General features: G+C 43.5%; 1 protein-coding gene across 1 annotated transcript in view; it reads right to left on the bottom strand.

Moving 5' to 3' along the window:
• LOC135222978 (programmed cell death protein 7-like) overlaps window positions 1–15,908 on the bottom strand; it is a gene marked incomplete in the record, with an annotated part of 81,534 nt that overhangs the window by 58,005 nt on the left and 7,621 nt on the right. Inside the window, 3 exon segments of the mRNA XM_064261471.1 lie at window positions 8,929–9,115; window positions 10,941–11,162; window positions 11,362–11,502. Coding sequence (XP_064117541.1) covers window positions 8,929–9,115; window positions 10,941–11,162; window positions 11,362–11,502 — 550 coding nt within the window.

The raw sequence follows: 15,908 nt of genomic DNA, 5'->3' as shown, positions 1-15,908 counted from the left end.
TGAAAATACGCGTCCTTCAAGTCCACTGAAAGCATGAAATCGTTCCCCCTGATCGAGTCGAGCACCGAGCGTGCCGACTCCATCGTGAACCGCGTCGTGCGAACGAAGCGTTCAGGGGAGAGAGGTCTATCACCGGACGTCCAAGCTCCCCGATGCCTTCTCCACTAGGAAAGAGGCGGCTGTAAAAGCCCGGTGATTGGTCCTCCACGATTTCTACAGCTCGTTTCGCCAGCATGGTCTTGATCTCCTGTCGAAGAGCGTTGTCCTTTCATGATCCCCGGACATAGGTTTGTAGATGGACCGGTTTGGAGATGAGGGGGGGGCCGAGACTCGAAGGGTAGCAGATATCCCTCCCGAAGGACGTCTACTATCCAGTTCTCGGCGCCGTAGCGCTGCCTAGTTGCCCAATGGCTCGCTAGGCACCCCCCCACTTCCGGCAGCAGGTGAGGGGGAACGCCGTCCCTAGCGTTTCCCACCTCGTTTCGACTTCTTCCCACCACCTCTCGGGGAAAGGAGGTCTGGGAGGAGGGCTGGTTACGGCCTCCTCTCGCAGAAGTCGAAACAACAGGAGTCTTTACACGGGGCTTAGACGGTGCAACCGTCTTAGCCGCCGTGGAAGCGCCAGCTAAACTCTTGGGCTTAGCCGCAGTTACACGAGATTGCCCAGTAACCTTCGAGACTGCCTGGTGAACTAAGTGGTCACTGTCATCAGTGCGCCGCCTTTCCACCGCAGCGTCCACCATCTCTCCGGGAAAGATTAGATTAGATTAGATTATAAAGTTTTTGGCACATAGCCAAGCGCCGGAGCCGAGGGGCCATTCAGCGCATATATATCTTAAGAATAAAAAAATTCGCTATCACACAAAGAAACATACACACAACTGATCTAACATACAAATCATCATTCATAAAAACCAACAAGAAACCTAAAACAATTAAAAGATAATTACAATTCGTAAAAAAGACCAATATTTTTAAAAATGTCATAATTTGCTCTGCCTGAGCACCTTCACTACAAAATATCGGCAAGTGTCTTATTTGCCAGCAAACAAGCTCTACGTTTTGGTTTCAAAATGAGGCACTCCACCAAAATATGCACCACAGTCAATCCACATGACAGGTGGAACAGCGAGGAACCTGCCTAGTCCGCTCCACTCATCATTAGATACCCGTGAGTATATTTAGTGTGGCCAATACGTAATCTAGCTAAAACTATCTCAGACCTTCTATCCATCCGGCTATGAGGCCAAGGATGAACAGAAGCCTAATAGACTTTAATTTAAGATTATTATCTAAAGTAGACCAGTGGGCCTGCCACTGGTCTCTACAATAAAATCGAATGGTATTTTTTAAAATCGGAAACAGGGACGCCCATGTGAAGGAAATGTGCCTAAGCCTAGTTGCAGCCTTAGCAGCAGCGTCGGCTCGCTCATTCCCAACAATTCCAACATGGGACGGAGCCCAACAAAAAACCTAACAGAAAAAACATCTTCTATTAATTAAAAGATAAAACCAATCTTGTACTTCTTGTACTAAAGGTTGCAAGAGACTAGGCTTTTAAGAGAAGATAAAACACTTAAAGAGTCGGTAAAAATAGTAAAAACCTTGTTAGTATAAGAACTATATTATACTTTAGAGCAGTCAAAACTGCCAGCAGTTCAGCTGTAAAAACAGAGGAATTAGATGGAAGCTTCTTTTTAATAAATATTATCACTAGTCACTACAGAGCAACCAACACCATCAGAACCCTTCGAACCATCAGTATATATATGTTGAGAATCACCATGTTCAAAAGCATGGTCCAAAAATCTTGCCCTCAACTGATCACCAGAGCTGATACTCCTGCTGTCCCTAATTGGGCAGATTTCTAAGGGTGGCCTATTTCCAAAGGAGGAAATGTGAGGGCGAACATTTAGCTACTGCAGGGGGTTAGTAATCCCACCTCCCTGGCAGAGCTTGCTAGTCGAACTTCAAGCGGCTTTGGCAGTCTAGGTCTATTTGGGGCTCTATCAGTTGGTTCTCTAACATACTTATAATTAGGGTTCAGCTTTGATGTAAGTACTCTTGATATGACTCTCAAGCCTAATTCCTCCCTACGGATAAATAGTGGGGGAAATCCTGACTCAACATATAGGCTTTCTACTGGAGAAGTTCTATAGGCTCCCGTACAAATACGTAAAGCCAAATTATGGACAACATCTAATTTCTGCAGTGTTGTCTTGCATGCACAACCATAAATTTGACAACCATAATCAATTTTGCTTAGGCATAAAATCTGGGTACATCCTCAAAAGGGTGATTCGATCTGCCCCCCAATTAAAATTAGAAACAACTTTTAGAATATTAAGACGAAGCTTCACGTTACATATAACTCATTAACAGTGAGCAAAAGTTAATTTCTTATCAAATGTAATACCTAGATACTTAATGCTATCTTCATAAGGTAAAATCGAATCATTTAAAAACAGCGTAGGGATCTCTTCCACTCTTCTTAATCGGCAAAATCGTATAGCTTTGGTTTTTTCTGGTGAAAATTTGAAACCTTTAGCACTGGCCCATAATGTTGAAGCATTAATAGCAGTCTGGATCTTTTGACAAGCTTCGACAGCTGTAGACTTGCTACAGATTATTGCTATAATCATCAAGCAAAGGCAGGCCAACCATGGCACCCCGACAGGAACTTGTTTCTAGTAGGTGGGCCGTTGACAGCTACATTAAAGAGTGTTGGACTAAGGACGCTTCCCTGAGGTAACCCTTCTTCTTGAGGGTAAGCAGAAGAAATGTAAGAGCCCACTCTTACTTTCAGGTAACGTTCTGACAAAAAAATCTTTCAGACAATAGAACAAATTACCCACAACACCCCACTCTACAAGTTGCAAAAGGATACCCCTCGCCAGGTAGTGTCGTAGGCTTTTTCTAAGTCAAAAAACACTGCAACAGTCTGGTTTTGCACAGCAAAAGCATTCTGTATCTCCCGAGTAAGGAACATCAAAGGGTCAGAAGTACTTCTATTTTTCCTAAAGCCAAACTGCCGATTAGATAAAAGATTCTTTGAATCAAATACCACACAAGTCGAGCATTGACCATCCTCTCATAAATCTTGCTAACACAACTGGTTAGAGCAATTGGCCTATAGTTCTTAGGAAGGAAGGAATCTTTAAAGGTTTTAAAACAGGTACAATAATCGATATCTTCCAAGACACTGGTGAAGTTCCTGAAAGATAAAAACTGTTTAAAATGTCTAAAGAAATTGTTTTGTACTTCTAGGCAGATTAAAAATCATTGAGTACAGTATATCATCTTCCCCAGGAGATGTTGGGGAAGATAACGAGATTGCTTGATCTAATTCTTTTCATGGGTGAAAGGAAGATTATATGACTCTGAATTTGAACTAACAGCAGGAACAACCGTGGTACCGTCCCTAATATTCCTGAATGCAGTAGAGTAATGTAGGGCACTAGATATATTGGAGAAATGCCTACCAAAGGTTTCTGCAACTTCTCCAGAATCAGATATGAGTAAGCCATCAATTTTCAATATAGGCAAGGGAGGTGGAGAAAATTTCCCTTGCAGCTTTCGGATTCTGTTCCAGACTAATGACATAGGGGAATCATATTTTAACTCGCTTATATATCTGATAAACGATTCCCTCTTTGCCTGCTTAAATGTTTTCTTTGCTTATCAAGAGCTCTTTTATAGATAATTTTATTGACCAAGCAAGGATATCTACGATATCTCTTGTAGCAAGTTCTTGTTATCTTTCGGCTCAAGGCACATGAATCGCTCCACAAGGTACTAGAGGACGATGAGGTTTACCAGAAGTTCGAGGAATAGACAGCATGGCACCACACAGCAATATATTGATTAAATTACTCATAAGCAGATGTTGGGCTCTGAAAATCAGTTATCTCTTATCAACTTCAGTAGATTTTTTGAATAATCCCCCAGTCAGCCTCCCTACTTTCCATTTTGGTAAACATGGAGATGGAATATTTTTCATATACTTTAAGTGAATGGGCCAATGATCACTGCCATGATCATTCTGGTCTACTACCCACTGATAATCTAACCTCAAAGACGAAGAACAGATAGTGAGGTCAATGGCTGAATCAGTATTATGAAAAAACATCATGTCTTGTAGGGGAACCATCATTCATTAAAGTGATGTCATTTAAGTCAAGCAGCTGTTCTAGTATAAACCCCACGGTCGCAGTTTGGCTCTCCCCAGAGGGTGTGCTTGGCATTAAAATCCCCCATCAGAATGAAGGGTTTAGGAAGCTGTCTATCAGTGTCTGAAGATCGTTTAATTCTAGCTGACGGGGATTACCCTGCGCATCCTGCAATCTACTTTCTAATGATGGATCAAGGTAGAGAGAACAAATTGTGATCCATTTACAATTAAAAATTTGGACTGCACAAGCCTGCAACACAGTGTTCAATTGAACAACCCTGTGATTAACAGACTTGCGGACTATGATGCCTGTGCCTCCCTGAGCACGTACACCTATCAGGGGTGGAGACCCTGTGAAAGGAATAATTAAAACCCACATTGGGTGTGTGCTCTCCCAACTTCTCTCTTGTAGACACATCGCAGATAAATCATGTTCCCTAAACAGAACCCGAACTTGCTCTCTATTTGGTTGATAAATCCACGGATGTTCCATTGCATGAGAGCCATTATTTAGAGGAAAGGGATCTTAAAATTCCTACTAATTTAGGAATCTGTGTCCTGGTGAGAGAGATCTTTATCAGTTTTACCAGTACTATTTGACCTAGATCTAGGTGTTACAGATCTTTTAGAAGATGGGCTTTCACTTGCCCTTTCAGTTTTACTTTTGTTCTTTCTACGATTGCTGAGTGACCGTGAATGAGGCGAAGAGGGAGAAAGGGCCCTCTTCTGACGAATAAAGAGGGCCTCTATCTCCTCACCGTCATCTCCACGGTGCACTGTAATGTCAAGATCAGGTGAGGGCTCAATGTCAGGCAATGTCCCTGACAGAGAAAAGTTGTCAACAAATTGAGACCTGGCTTGAACCCTTGAAACAACAGGGTCCCCTGGCTTGACCAGTGTCTCTACAACATGAGGAGCCCCTCCCCGCCAGAGGGCCATGAGAAGCCCCACTAGGGGGGCCGTGGGGAGCCCCACCAGAGGGGGCGTGGGAAACCCCACCAAGGGGGGCACGGGAAAGAGAGCGGGGGAACTCCTAATGGGTCCATTGCGAAGCCCGAGTGCCGCCTCACGCCCGGCCACCTTGGTCACTCGGGTAAGGACTGCGTCCCTACGTCGAAGAACCAAGTTGGCCCATAGGTTAGCAGTCTGATGGGCGAGGTAAGAGATAGCTCTTCCTCCAGACTGGCACAGTCTCCTGAAAGAAGCGTCGTCTTCGAGAGCAGAACTCCCAGAGCCGGCCGCTACTTTGGATATTGTGAGGGACCACAAATCCAGCCAAGAGACTGCCTGGAATGCTGCCATAGCGGTAGATTCCAGGGCAAGTGCCTCCTGCTGCGAGAACCAGAGGTTCTCCGACAGGAGCTGCTGCAGGGACACACCTGGAGTCAGCCTCGCTAACTCCGGGTTAACCTGTTTCGGCAGTATCGGGTCTTCCGAAGGCACGTAGAAACGCCTCTGACGCTGTAGAGGAGGAGGAAGCAGCTTGGAAGACCGTCCGGATTTCAGCGAATCCTCTCGCCCTGAGACGAGATTCTCGACTTGATCCAGGACCGAGTCTGCAAGCTCCGATCGCGGCAGCCCCACCATCATTTTGGGTTCCCTCTTCGGGCCCCAAAATGACTCGAGCCGGGACGTGGGCTCGGCCGGTGGTAGCGGCGATCCTTCCGCAAGGTCATTATGCTGACGAATCAGCTTAATGACTTCTGCAAAATTCCTCTGTATCTCGGGAGTAACTGCGTCCTGCGGAGTAGGACCGTCCAGTCCCTCCAGCAAGAACAGATCCCGAGATACTCCTCCTTCAGAAGGAGGAACAACGGCAGACCCCTCACGGTCGCCTCCAGCTACTTGCGCGTATGTCCTGGTCGGTCCTAGAACTGTGCCTGGTCCATACGGCGTCATAGCGGGATCGCGAGCGGCGCACCTCTCGCGATCACTCCTAGGTACCTCGCTCCTCCCGGTGTAGCCCGAGGAGGTTGAAGGTACAGGAGAGGCAGACCTGACGCTCCCCCCTCGCTCGCTGGCAGGACTAGCGTGCTTGGAGGGCTGCTGCTGATCGTCAACCCGCGGTGGCGATCGAGCAGCAGGCCTAGCCTTGCCGCTCGCCTGGGGCGAGAGGCTCGGCTGAGAACGTCGACGCTGATCTCGAGCGTCAGGCGAGCTGTTGCTGGTTACCGTCTCCGCCCGGTCCTGATGGGAGCGGCGGTCAGGTGACCTGCTAGGCTCGCTGTCGCGGTGAGACCGGCCAGCGTCCTCTCGGCGCGTCGAGCCGCTGGTACCAGCCGTGGCTGGTACCGACGGCCGCGGGGACCCCTTCCTCGCCTCAACCCGTGGCTGGTCAGCCCCGACCCAGTGTCAACGTCACTCCGTAGCAGCCAATCCTGGGTCCGTGCTGCGAGAGCGTCCACTGGCCTGGCGAGAGTCGTCTGCACGACTCTCGCCAGTCTTCTGCTCCGCGCCTCGGTCTTGACGGCGAGAGAGCTCGGGCGTCAAAACTTTGGCTGGACGGTCTCCCGTGGAAGAGCGTCCACTCGGTACTTCTCGCGAACGAGAAGCAGCCGAGACGGATCCTGATTTAGTGGCAGAACCGCTAACACCAGGCGAGGACGTACCAGCCGAGGCTGGTACTCCTCTGGTCCCCGTCGTCTTCTTCTTTGCAGAGGAAGAGACGGGCCCCGTTCCCGAAGGAACAGGAGGACCAGCAGAAGAGCTCCCCGAATCGCCTGAGCGAGACGGGCCCTTAGAAGATCCCGAAGGAGTCTTCTTAGGGGGGGAGGAGGCAGCCTTCTTCTTCTTCGGCTTGGTAGCCTTAGAAGTCGAAGGGGAAGAGGAGGCAGCAGACGACGAAGACGACGACGACACCTTCCTCTTCTTTCTCTTCTTCTTCACCAGGCTCCGCAGGACAGACGTCAGGTCTTCCATCCAGGAGGGAGCCGGGGCAGTTGCCGAAGCAACAGGGCCCGACTGCACCTGTCCGGAAAGACCTGAGACTGTAGCAGCACCACCAACAACAGGAGCGACAGGAACAGGTACAGGAACAGCAGGCACAGCAGCGTCTGAAACAAAAGGAGCAGCAGGGACAGCAACAGGTACGGCAAGTACGGCAGGAACCACAGGAGAGCCAGGCGTCCTGTCGGCAGCTACCGTCATTCTTGGCACTGGCGGCAGGTCTAGGGGAGTACTCTTAGGGCAGCGGAAGTCCGGGGTCGGCAGCACAAAGAACCCAGGTGGCGGTGGCACCGTCCTCTTTGACACGGCACCAATGGGTTTGTGTACCGCAGCTGTAGGCGTCACCGTCATTACATGCGGCGTATATACTAGATGCGGCGGCATGTCATAGGCTGGTGTAGTGGTAGTGGTAGTGGTCACCACACCATGTGTGACCACTGCCGACCCCGCCAACCGCTGAATCAACCCCTGAATGCTTGGCACTCCCTGCAGCCCCAGCGACTCCCACACCTGTCCAAGGTCGTCCTTCACTGGTGGCACATCTGCGGAAGCAACAGTCGGGTTAGTAAGAGGGGTTCCCTCGCGCCTGGGGGGAGACGAACCCCACCCAGAGCGGACGGAAGACCCCGAATACAACTGGACGTCCGGGTAGCGGGCGCCCTCCTCCACACTCGACGGATCGAGCGAGGAAAAGGACTCCGCTACCCCCCCCGCAGGGGAAGGCGCGAAACGTGGGGGCTGACCGGGAGGCAGGAAGGAAGACGAAGTGTCAGTTACCAAAGGAGTCACTGGAGAGCTTTCCGATGACTTCTTTGGAGGCCTAAGTCTCTTCCTGCCCTTGTACAGAACCCACTGCGCCTCGGACCAATTCATACAAGTAATACATGGCTCGTCCCGGGAGCATTCTCGCCCCCGGCAATGAGTACACACCTCATGTGGATCCACGTCCACAAAAGATCTAAATCCGCCGCATCTACGCCCCTCCAGCCCGGGACACACTCTAAGGGCGACTGGGGGGCGCGGCAAAATCTCCATTTCTTGATCACTCATGATTTCAGTCAATGCAATAAAGAAATGAAAGAAAGTACTTACAATTCATATACCACACTAACAAACCAGAAAGAGGGCTGAATTAATCAAAGCAACAACAATAGCGGGCAGAGCGATGACGAACACGTCCTGTCTCCACACGGCCGAAAGCAAAAGTGGTTTGTTTACCTCCGTGCGACGATCGGACAAGCAGTTAACTACTGTTCTCCCCTTGTTCGAAGCTTACGACCGTTCCAGCTGCCGCTAGCTACTTCCTATTGTTAAAGGACCGAGGGTTTGTATTACGTATCGGAACAACAATATTGTTCAGTATGCCAATGATTCAACATTTGTGGGTGAAGTATAGTCTCCACTTATGAGACATGAAGCTGCCCTCAGCCTTAGTCAGGACATGGACCAGATAGAAGAATGGGTAGTCAGTGGGGTATGAAGCTGAACTGAAGTAAAATAAAAACATTATTGATTAGCATATCTCGTAAGATTTCCCAACCCATCCTCCCCTTCAGGTGGATGAAATTTTGCTGAATGCTATGTTATTTGGGAGCTTGAATTTCAAGTCTGTGACCCCTGTGGATTGCTCCATATGCATAGGTTTCATCATCTGAATATAATATTGATAATTATAATAATAATAATTACAGCAAAGTCTTTGAAGACTAAGGATCATGGTAGGATGTGATGTTAGTGAAAGAATTGGATGAGGTATGAGAGAAGAAGAGTCCCAAACAGCATAGCTGCCATGCATGTGTGTCTTTACTTACTAATGGTCATTGTAAACAGATGATCCTGCTGAGGAGTTGCAACAAAACCATGGGCAGCTCCTTTGTTCAGACGAGCAATACGTAGCGAAATCAGGCTCTCTAATAACTGTTGCATCTTTACTACATCAACCTGTTTTTGGCGAACTTCTCCTAATATGGTGTCAGCTTCCATTTTTACTGCTATTTCCTTTAAAAAACAATGTTAACACTGCATCAATTTAAACTAATCTAAAATATTTCAATTACCTATAAAGATTACAAATGCAATAAAACTAATGCACATATGCCATTATACTGATTTTTTTTCTATGACTATGCTGGTTTCCTTTCTACCAAGAAAAACTAAATAAATCTACACGACGTTTTTAGCTTTTCTCTTAACATATGAGAAAGCAAACTAATATTTACCACAATAAATTCCCTATTTCATACAGTATCAGCAGTTAAAGTTAAGTATATCTTAGTTTAACCAACCCCCTGAGCTGATTAACAGCTCTCCTAGGGCTGGCCCAAAGGATTAGATATTTTTACGTGGCTTGGAGCCAATTGGTCACCTACCAACAGGACCTACAGTTTATTGTGGGATCCGAACCACAATTTATCGAGAAATGAATTTCTACTACCAGAAATAAATTCCTCTGATTCCGCATTGGTAGAGCAGGGAATCGAACTCCAGACCACCAGATTGGCAGCCGAGCTCGAAAACCACTCATCCAGCGTGGAACTGTCAGCAGTTAAAACAAGGCAGAGACTTTGAAAAGATATGTAAAGTCAAAGCGTAGACATTATCTTTAATATTAAGTACTAAATATTACAAATTCACGATATTTACATTTATATAGGAATACATCTTAGGTAACAGTTAGTCAGGTCACTGAAGCATAGTAAGAAGTACTTAACTATCACCCCAAGCGGGTCTGAATAATATTGGCATTACAAGAAGACCTGAAGTTTATATTTTTAAGAAAAATGAAAATGACCATGAATTTATGTTCCTATACGGATAAAAAGCATCATCTTATATATGAAGACTCTCCTCAAGGGGGAGGTTTTATCTCATTAAACGTGGAGATGCATGCACTGGCAACAGTTCCTCCAAAAGAATGCTTGCCTGGTACAATGGCAATGTAACCCATACTTCTGCTGTGCAGGGCTAGGAAGGGACAACTCAATGCTGCCAACTCAACACTGCTGACTCACCAACACCAACTCAGCGCCAGGAAAACTAAACACCACGACAACTCACCACAAGCTAAGTCAGCACTAATGAATAATTTTTGTCAGAAGTATTTGGATCATTTCAAACGATTCATTGAAAGGAATTCTCGATATACCAAAAATTCATAGCTTCATACCAGTGTTGGCGGTCACAGTTAGCACATCTCTTAGATCAGCTTCAAGATGTACAGATTTTGAAACTTGGTTTTGTGAAAAAAAAAAAAAATCAGAATTTTCATCACACCCAAACTGTAATCCCTTCCAATGTCAACTTCTCACCCATTAGGTCCCCATAACTTCTGAGATTCAAAATTGTTTCTTATAATTGTACACAAAATAAATCTTTACTTCATGTCACTCACTGCACAATCAGTTAAGTCTTCAAACCACAGCTATTGCCACTCTCCCAAATATGGTTCCCTCTCTTGGAGTTGGGATGAAGGCATTCCTATCAAAATTATCAAGTCAATGAACTGGGCAAGTGCAGAAAAAAAAAATAAGCATTAAAATTCCAGAAACCACTATCCTTCTGACATAAAGCTATGAATTGTGGCATGTATTGCACCAATCAAGTCTACCAACTGCATGAATTTTCTTACAATACCTTGTACAAAAATACCTAAATACATATCACTAAGAAAAGATCAGTATCCTTTCAGCAAATGTGTCAGGATTACACAACAAAAAAGACAAAAATACCAGGACTTTATTTGTATTACTGTAAACCTGACAATGGTTTAAAAATTTACAATGTATCTGTAGAAAGAAACTGAATCTAACTACAATACACTTACTCGCCTTTTATCCTCCTCTACTTGTCGTATTCTCTCTCGCCATGCATCTATTTTTTCTTCCTCTTTCTTCCACAACTCCTTCTGTTCTTTCTTTTCTTTAACTCTTAATTTATGTCGTTTCTTCACTTTAGCCCTTTTCTTTCTGCGTTGGTGAATCAGTCTACGGACATCTTTAAGGAACAGCGGGTCTTGGAACTTTTGTGTGATGCCATCTAATTCTACCTGAAAGATAAACAGTACGTAAACAAAGATCAGAGATTAAGATTCTATAATAGTTATTTGACAATTTTTTTTCTTCCAACAACCATAAAGTACAAGAAACACTCATACTTAATTAGTATAGACTTGATTAGTATAGACTATTTAATTAGTATAGACTTGACGCAAAATGTGCCTGAAACAATTGCACTTTTACTTATACCTTAATTTTTTCTATCTGAGTTATAAGCTCCCACCAGCAATGGCCTTCATCACTTTGAATGAGGTTAACCCTCTCCTTCAGCTGAATCAACCTGTCGGTTAACATTCGAGATCGACTGACCATCTGCTGAATTTCTATTAGCTGTAAGAACGAGATTACTATTATTAAGTAATTTAACCTAACAATAATTACAAACTAAATGCTAAAAACTTATTTCTTTAAATATCAAACACCACATGAAATGTGATCATATTTAAATACATTAATCATAACATTCTTGTTGTATATACACTAATAACTAAAGAGCAATAAAAATAAACAAATCATTCAAGATTCAGATTACATCAAATGATGTCATTCCAACCCTTAAGATTCTGATGATCTTATCAGCAAACTTCAACAAGCTCTGCTGGCTTTTACCTTTGTTGATTTACATTTTTTAATAAACAGCAATAAAGTACACTTATCTAACCTCATAAATCACACCAAAACCAGCTTTATACTGCACCACAAAGCAAGTGCACGGCAACCATATCCTGACATAGAAATCAGGGATATGCTCAACAAATGGTACACCCTGCTGACTCCACCAAAGTAAAGGACACAATCTTCCATGTTCTACTACATGTCCAATTCAGCTCTGGGTATCAGTAAGAGAAATTTATTACATCTGATACCAAGCAGCTTATTGACTTGCACATCAAACGAATGTGGATACTGATACTCAGCAAAGCAAGTAGCACACACCACTACTTTGGGTGCATGGAGAACAGCATTAATGAAATTTCCTTTTCAAAGCAAGATTGTCGAAGAAAGTTAGCAAGGATAGCATCTGACGATGACCACAATTTCCATTATCATGTTAGGGAAAGAATGATAAAGAGGCAACTAACACCCCAATAAACCAGACATTAAATAATGGTAAAACAAAATATCTGATACTTGTAACATTAAAACCGTAATCTCTGGAGACAGTTCATGAATCATTACAGGCAACATCTAGTTTTACAGCAGCATTACATATTTCTCAGGTCTTAAAAAAATCATAAGTGAGGTAAATAAGAATTAAGAGTACATGGGAGAAAAAGCAAAGCCTACATATTATTACTATAAATTATGGTAGTTCAAAATGACCAGAGTTACGTTTATCATTTTTTTTAGGGCTCACATAAAGGATTTGTTATGAAATAAGAGAGTGAAATTGAAGCACAGTACATTTGACAAAGTTGAACAGCTAAGTTGGAACAGCCCAAAGTGAATGGAAGGTGGAAACACAGTTGACACCAAAAGGATGGTGCAAAGAATCTATAGTATTATGTATTTAGTTTAGGTAAGATTCTTCTACACAAAAGAAAGAAGCAAGACTTCATTACTTCTGATCCTGTAAATAAACAGCTTATATGTCGACAGCATTATCAACAAAGATGGTGGGCTATAGAACACCCATTAAATTTCTGTGTGGTACATACATTTTCCACTACATCAAACTACAGAAAGCATGCTATGCTTACGATAACAGATGGTGTCACCAATCTCGTGTGGCCACTATACGTGAACTAAAGAAATTTTAGGACCAGATGCATATTTTCTACCTCTTCATTCAACATCTACTGTCATCCAGTTAACCTCCCTTCACTTTTCTTTGTCGCAAGCTGCTCCCTTTCCATTTTTTTATTTTTTAAACTTGACATTTACAGAAATTGCCAAAAAAAAAATGCATTAAGGCAGCCCCTTCACCAACATCATAATCTTTGAGTACAAGCAGACTGACATGCCAATTTTGGGAATGCTGTTCCAAATGTTCCTAAACAAACCTACTCTTGTTTGTGCTTACTGATAGGCTCCTAAGATTTACATGCCCTTGGACAAAGCGGTGCTTTCAACGTGGTATGGCCTTTGGACTGAAGAGCTGCTTTTCCAGGCAAGCCCTTACATAACTTTCACATATCCATATGCTAAGGCATCCACTATATGTATGCTAGACTGTGATGATCCACATAACATTAATTACTAAGCTTTTTAGAACTGCAAATGTTGCGACTGTACAACACAGCCACTTATGTCAAACAGATGTCATAACTGTGCTTCCAAGTAGAACAAAACTATTGCTACCTTAACCTCTAATAGGTGAGCTCCCCTCTTGAAACATCCATTAAAATTTTTAAACATACATTAAAACTTTTCGTTTGGAGAAAAGCAGCCACTGAAAAAAATCCAATGACTTCCCTGGTCTCTCCTTCATTGGCAATAAACTTTGACTATCCCCTTTAATCTGCTACATACATCCTGTCTTCCCAGAATAATTTTTCTCTGTGAACTACAGATATCGTTGAAGTCTTGTCAGTCCATTCATTAATTTTTTTTTTCAGTTTATTTTTCCTACATCATTCCCCTTTAAATTTTTCTATCTTAGGGAGTATGCTTGACTGATCTGAGTCAGGCAAACTAAACCCTCCACATTGTTGATCCTTACCCCTTAAGGCAGTTTTCTGTTAGGTTGGTGTATTTATCCTTGCACCTAACAAAAATCCAAGTTCTCTGCAGTCATATGCTTCACTGTTATTTTCTAGTAAGCTATTAAAAAGTTTCTGCCATTGATAACCACCAGGGAAAATACTGCTATTGTGTACCAAAGTGCCCTCAAGATGTGACCATACAGCTACAGAAGCCTCCACCTGCCTTAGGGTTTGATGAACTGATTACTCGAGTCGAGAGCCTGGATTTGAAACTCAATCCTTCACAGAAGGATCATTAGCTGAAATTACTTTCCTTCCAGTTAAATATGAGGTCACCAAATTTTCATTTAAGAAAGAGTGAAGAACCAAGGCCACTACAGTGCCTCCATCCAGAATTAGTTATACTACTTAATATGAAAGGCCCAATTTTATTGTATGTAACTTTGTCTTCCTGTTATCTTCTCAGTTAATGAAATAACAGTGGAATCCCTGAGAAAAGCCTTCTCACCTTTGGCCTCTTTCCCCATTGCTACATTGCTAAAGAATACTAGATGGTTTAGGGAAATGAATAACTACCAATGCTATTATGAAACCCTCCCACATCCCTCCTCAAGCCAGCAGTTAGGGAAATTATCAAACTCTTGCAGTCATGATACTAAAATGTCACAATACAAAAAAAAAGGTTTGCAGTGTTAGGCGTAATTCTGAATTACTCACTTGGTCATTTTATTTCTACAGAATTTTTAGTAAACAAAAAAATGAACAAACTAATTTTCAGTGAAGTACTTTCTGCTTTTTACTGAGATGGAATCATTTTTACATTCCAAGTGTATATATTTCAACTAGTATATTTTCTAAGCAATAAAAAAGTGATTTCCATATGATTTCAAAATTATAACAGCCGAGTCATAAAAACTTAATATTTTTTATCTGTAAATGATTTTTATAATAAAATAAATTTTTCAAGTGCTTACCCTTTATCACTAGCCTTATCTGCAGCTACTGGGTGCAGGTTTAACAAGTGCTAAAACTGAAGGAATTGTTAACAAAACCTCCAATGAATGTTTTGGCTGTCATTCTTCTCTTAACCTCTTAAAGAGGGGGAGGAGGCAAGAGAATGCTGTCAAGAAGAGCAATGCCAATACGAGTCCTCTTCCTCAGGGACAAAAGTAGCCCCAGAACTAGATCATCTCACAAGATCAGGCACTAAAGATCTCATAGCCAATCTGGCAGAAATTTTAGTAAAAAGCTCACTCACTAAGTGGACTCACTGATGACTTGCTCACATGCAGAAACCTCATGTGGACTCAGTGACACCATGACTCTAACACCCATGCAGACTCACTAACACCCGTGCAAACTTCCTAATGCCCACACAGACTTGCTAATGCCCATGCAGACTCTTTAATGCCCATGCAAACTTGCTAATGTCCATGCAGACTTGCTGATGACTCACTGATGCCCATGCAGAATTGCTAATACATGTGCAGACTCACCGACAACCATGTGGACTCGCAGACAACTGTGCAGACTCGCTACCAGACACATGAACTCATTTACACCTCATGGCTGAAGAATGCAGAATTCTATGCGTACTCAATACCTTATGGAAATTGATGGACTAACTGGCAAATTGGAATATCTGGCATGCTTAGCATCAGCTTGAAAAACAGTCCTCAAAAATCACAAAAGTCTGGGCATAGACATAACAGTGCCTTGTCAAAAACAAAACTTGGACCAACGTTGATAAAAGGGGCAAACTAGCATGAATGCTTACTCCTCATAGCCTAACTACAGACTCAGGGCTGCTGGCAGCAGCTGCAGTCACAATGACAGCATTCACTAAGGATTGCGATCAGTTATCTGACTCGACAAATCACTTTTGGGAATTAGGACCCAGAGGGTCAAAGATGAGCCTACTGCATTCAAATTTGGTACCATGTGTCAGTATAAATGACTACATAGGCATTTAACATTAACAACAGAGTTTAACTATAGGCTGAGTTTTATCAAGGGCCAATTAAGTGGGGGTTGATGCAAATCTTTTCTGAACAACCTGTTGCAACATGTATGCGCCTGTTATCAAACAGT

This window comes from Macrobrachium nipponense, chromosome 20 (assembly GCF_015104395.2).
Source record: "Macrobrachium nipponense isolate FS-2020 chromosome 20, ASM1510439v2, whole genome shotgun sequence".
Lineage (NCBI taxonomy): Eukaryota > Metazoa > Arthropoda > Malacostraca > Decapoda > Palaemonidae > Macrobrachium > Macrobrachium nipponense.
The sequence above is the reverse complement of the archived record's forward strand: the minus strand, read 5'-3'. Positions and strand labels throughout refer to the sequence as shown.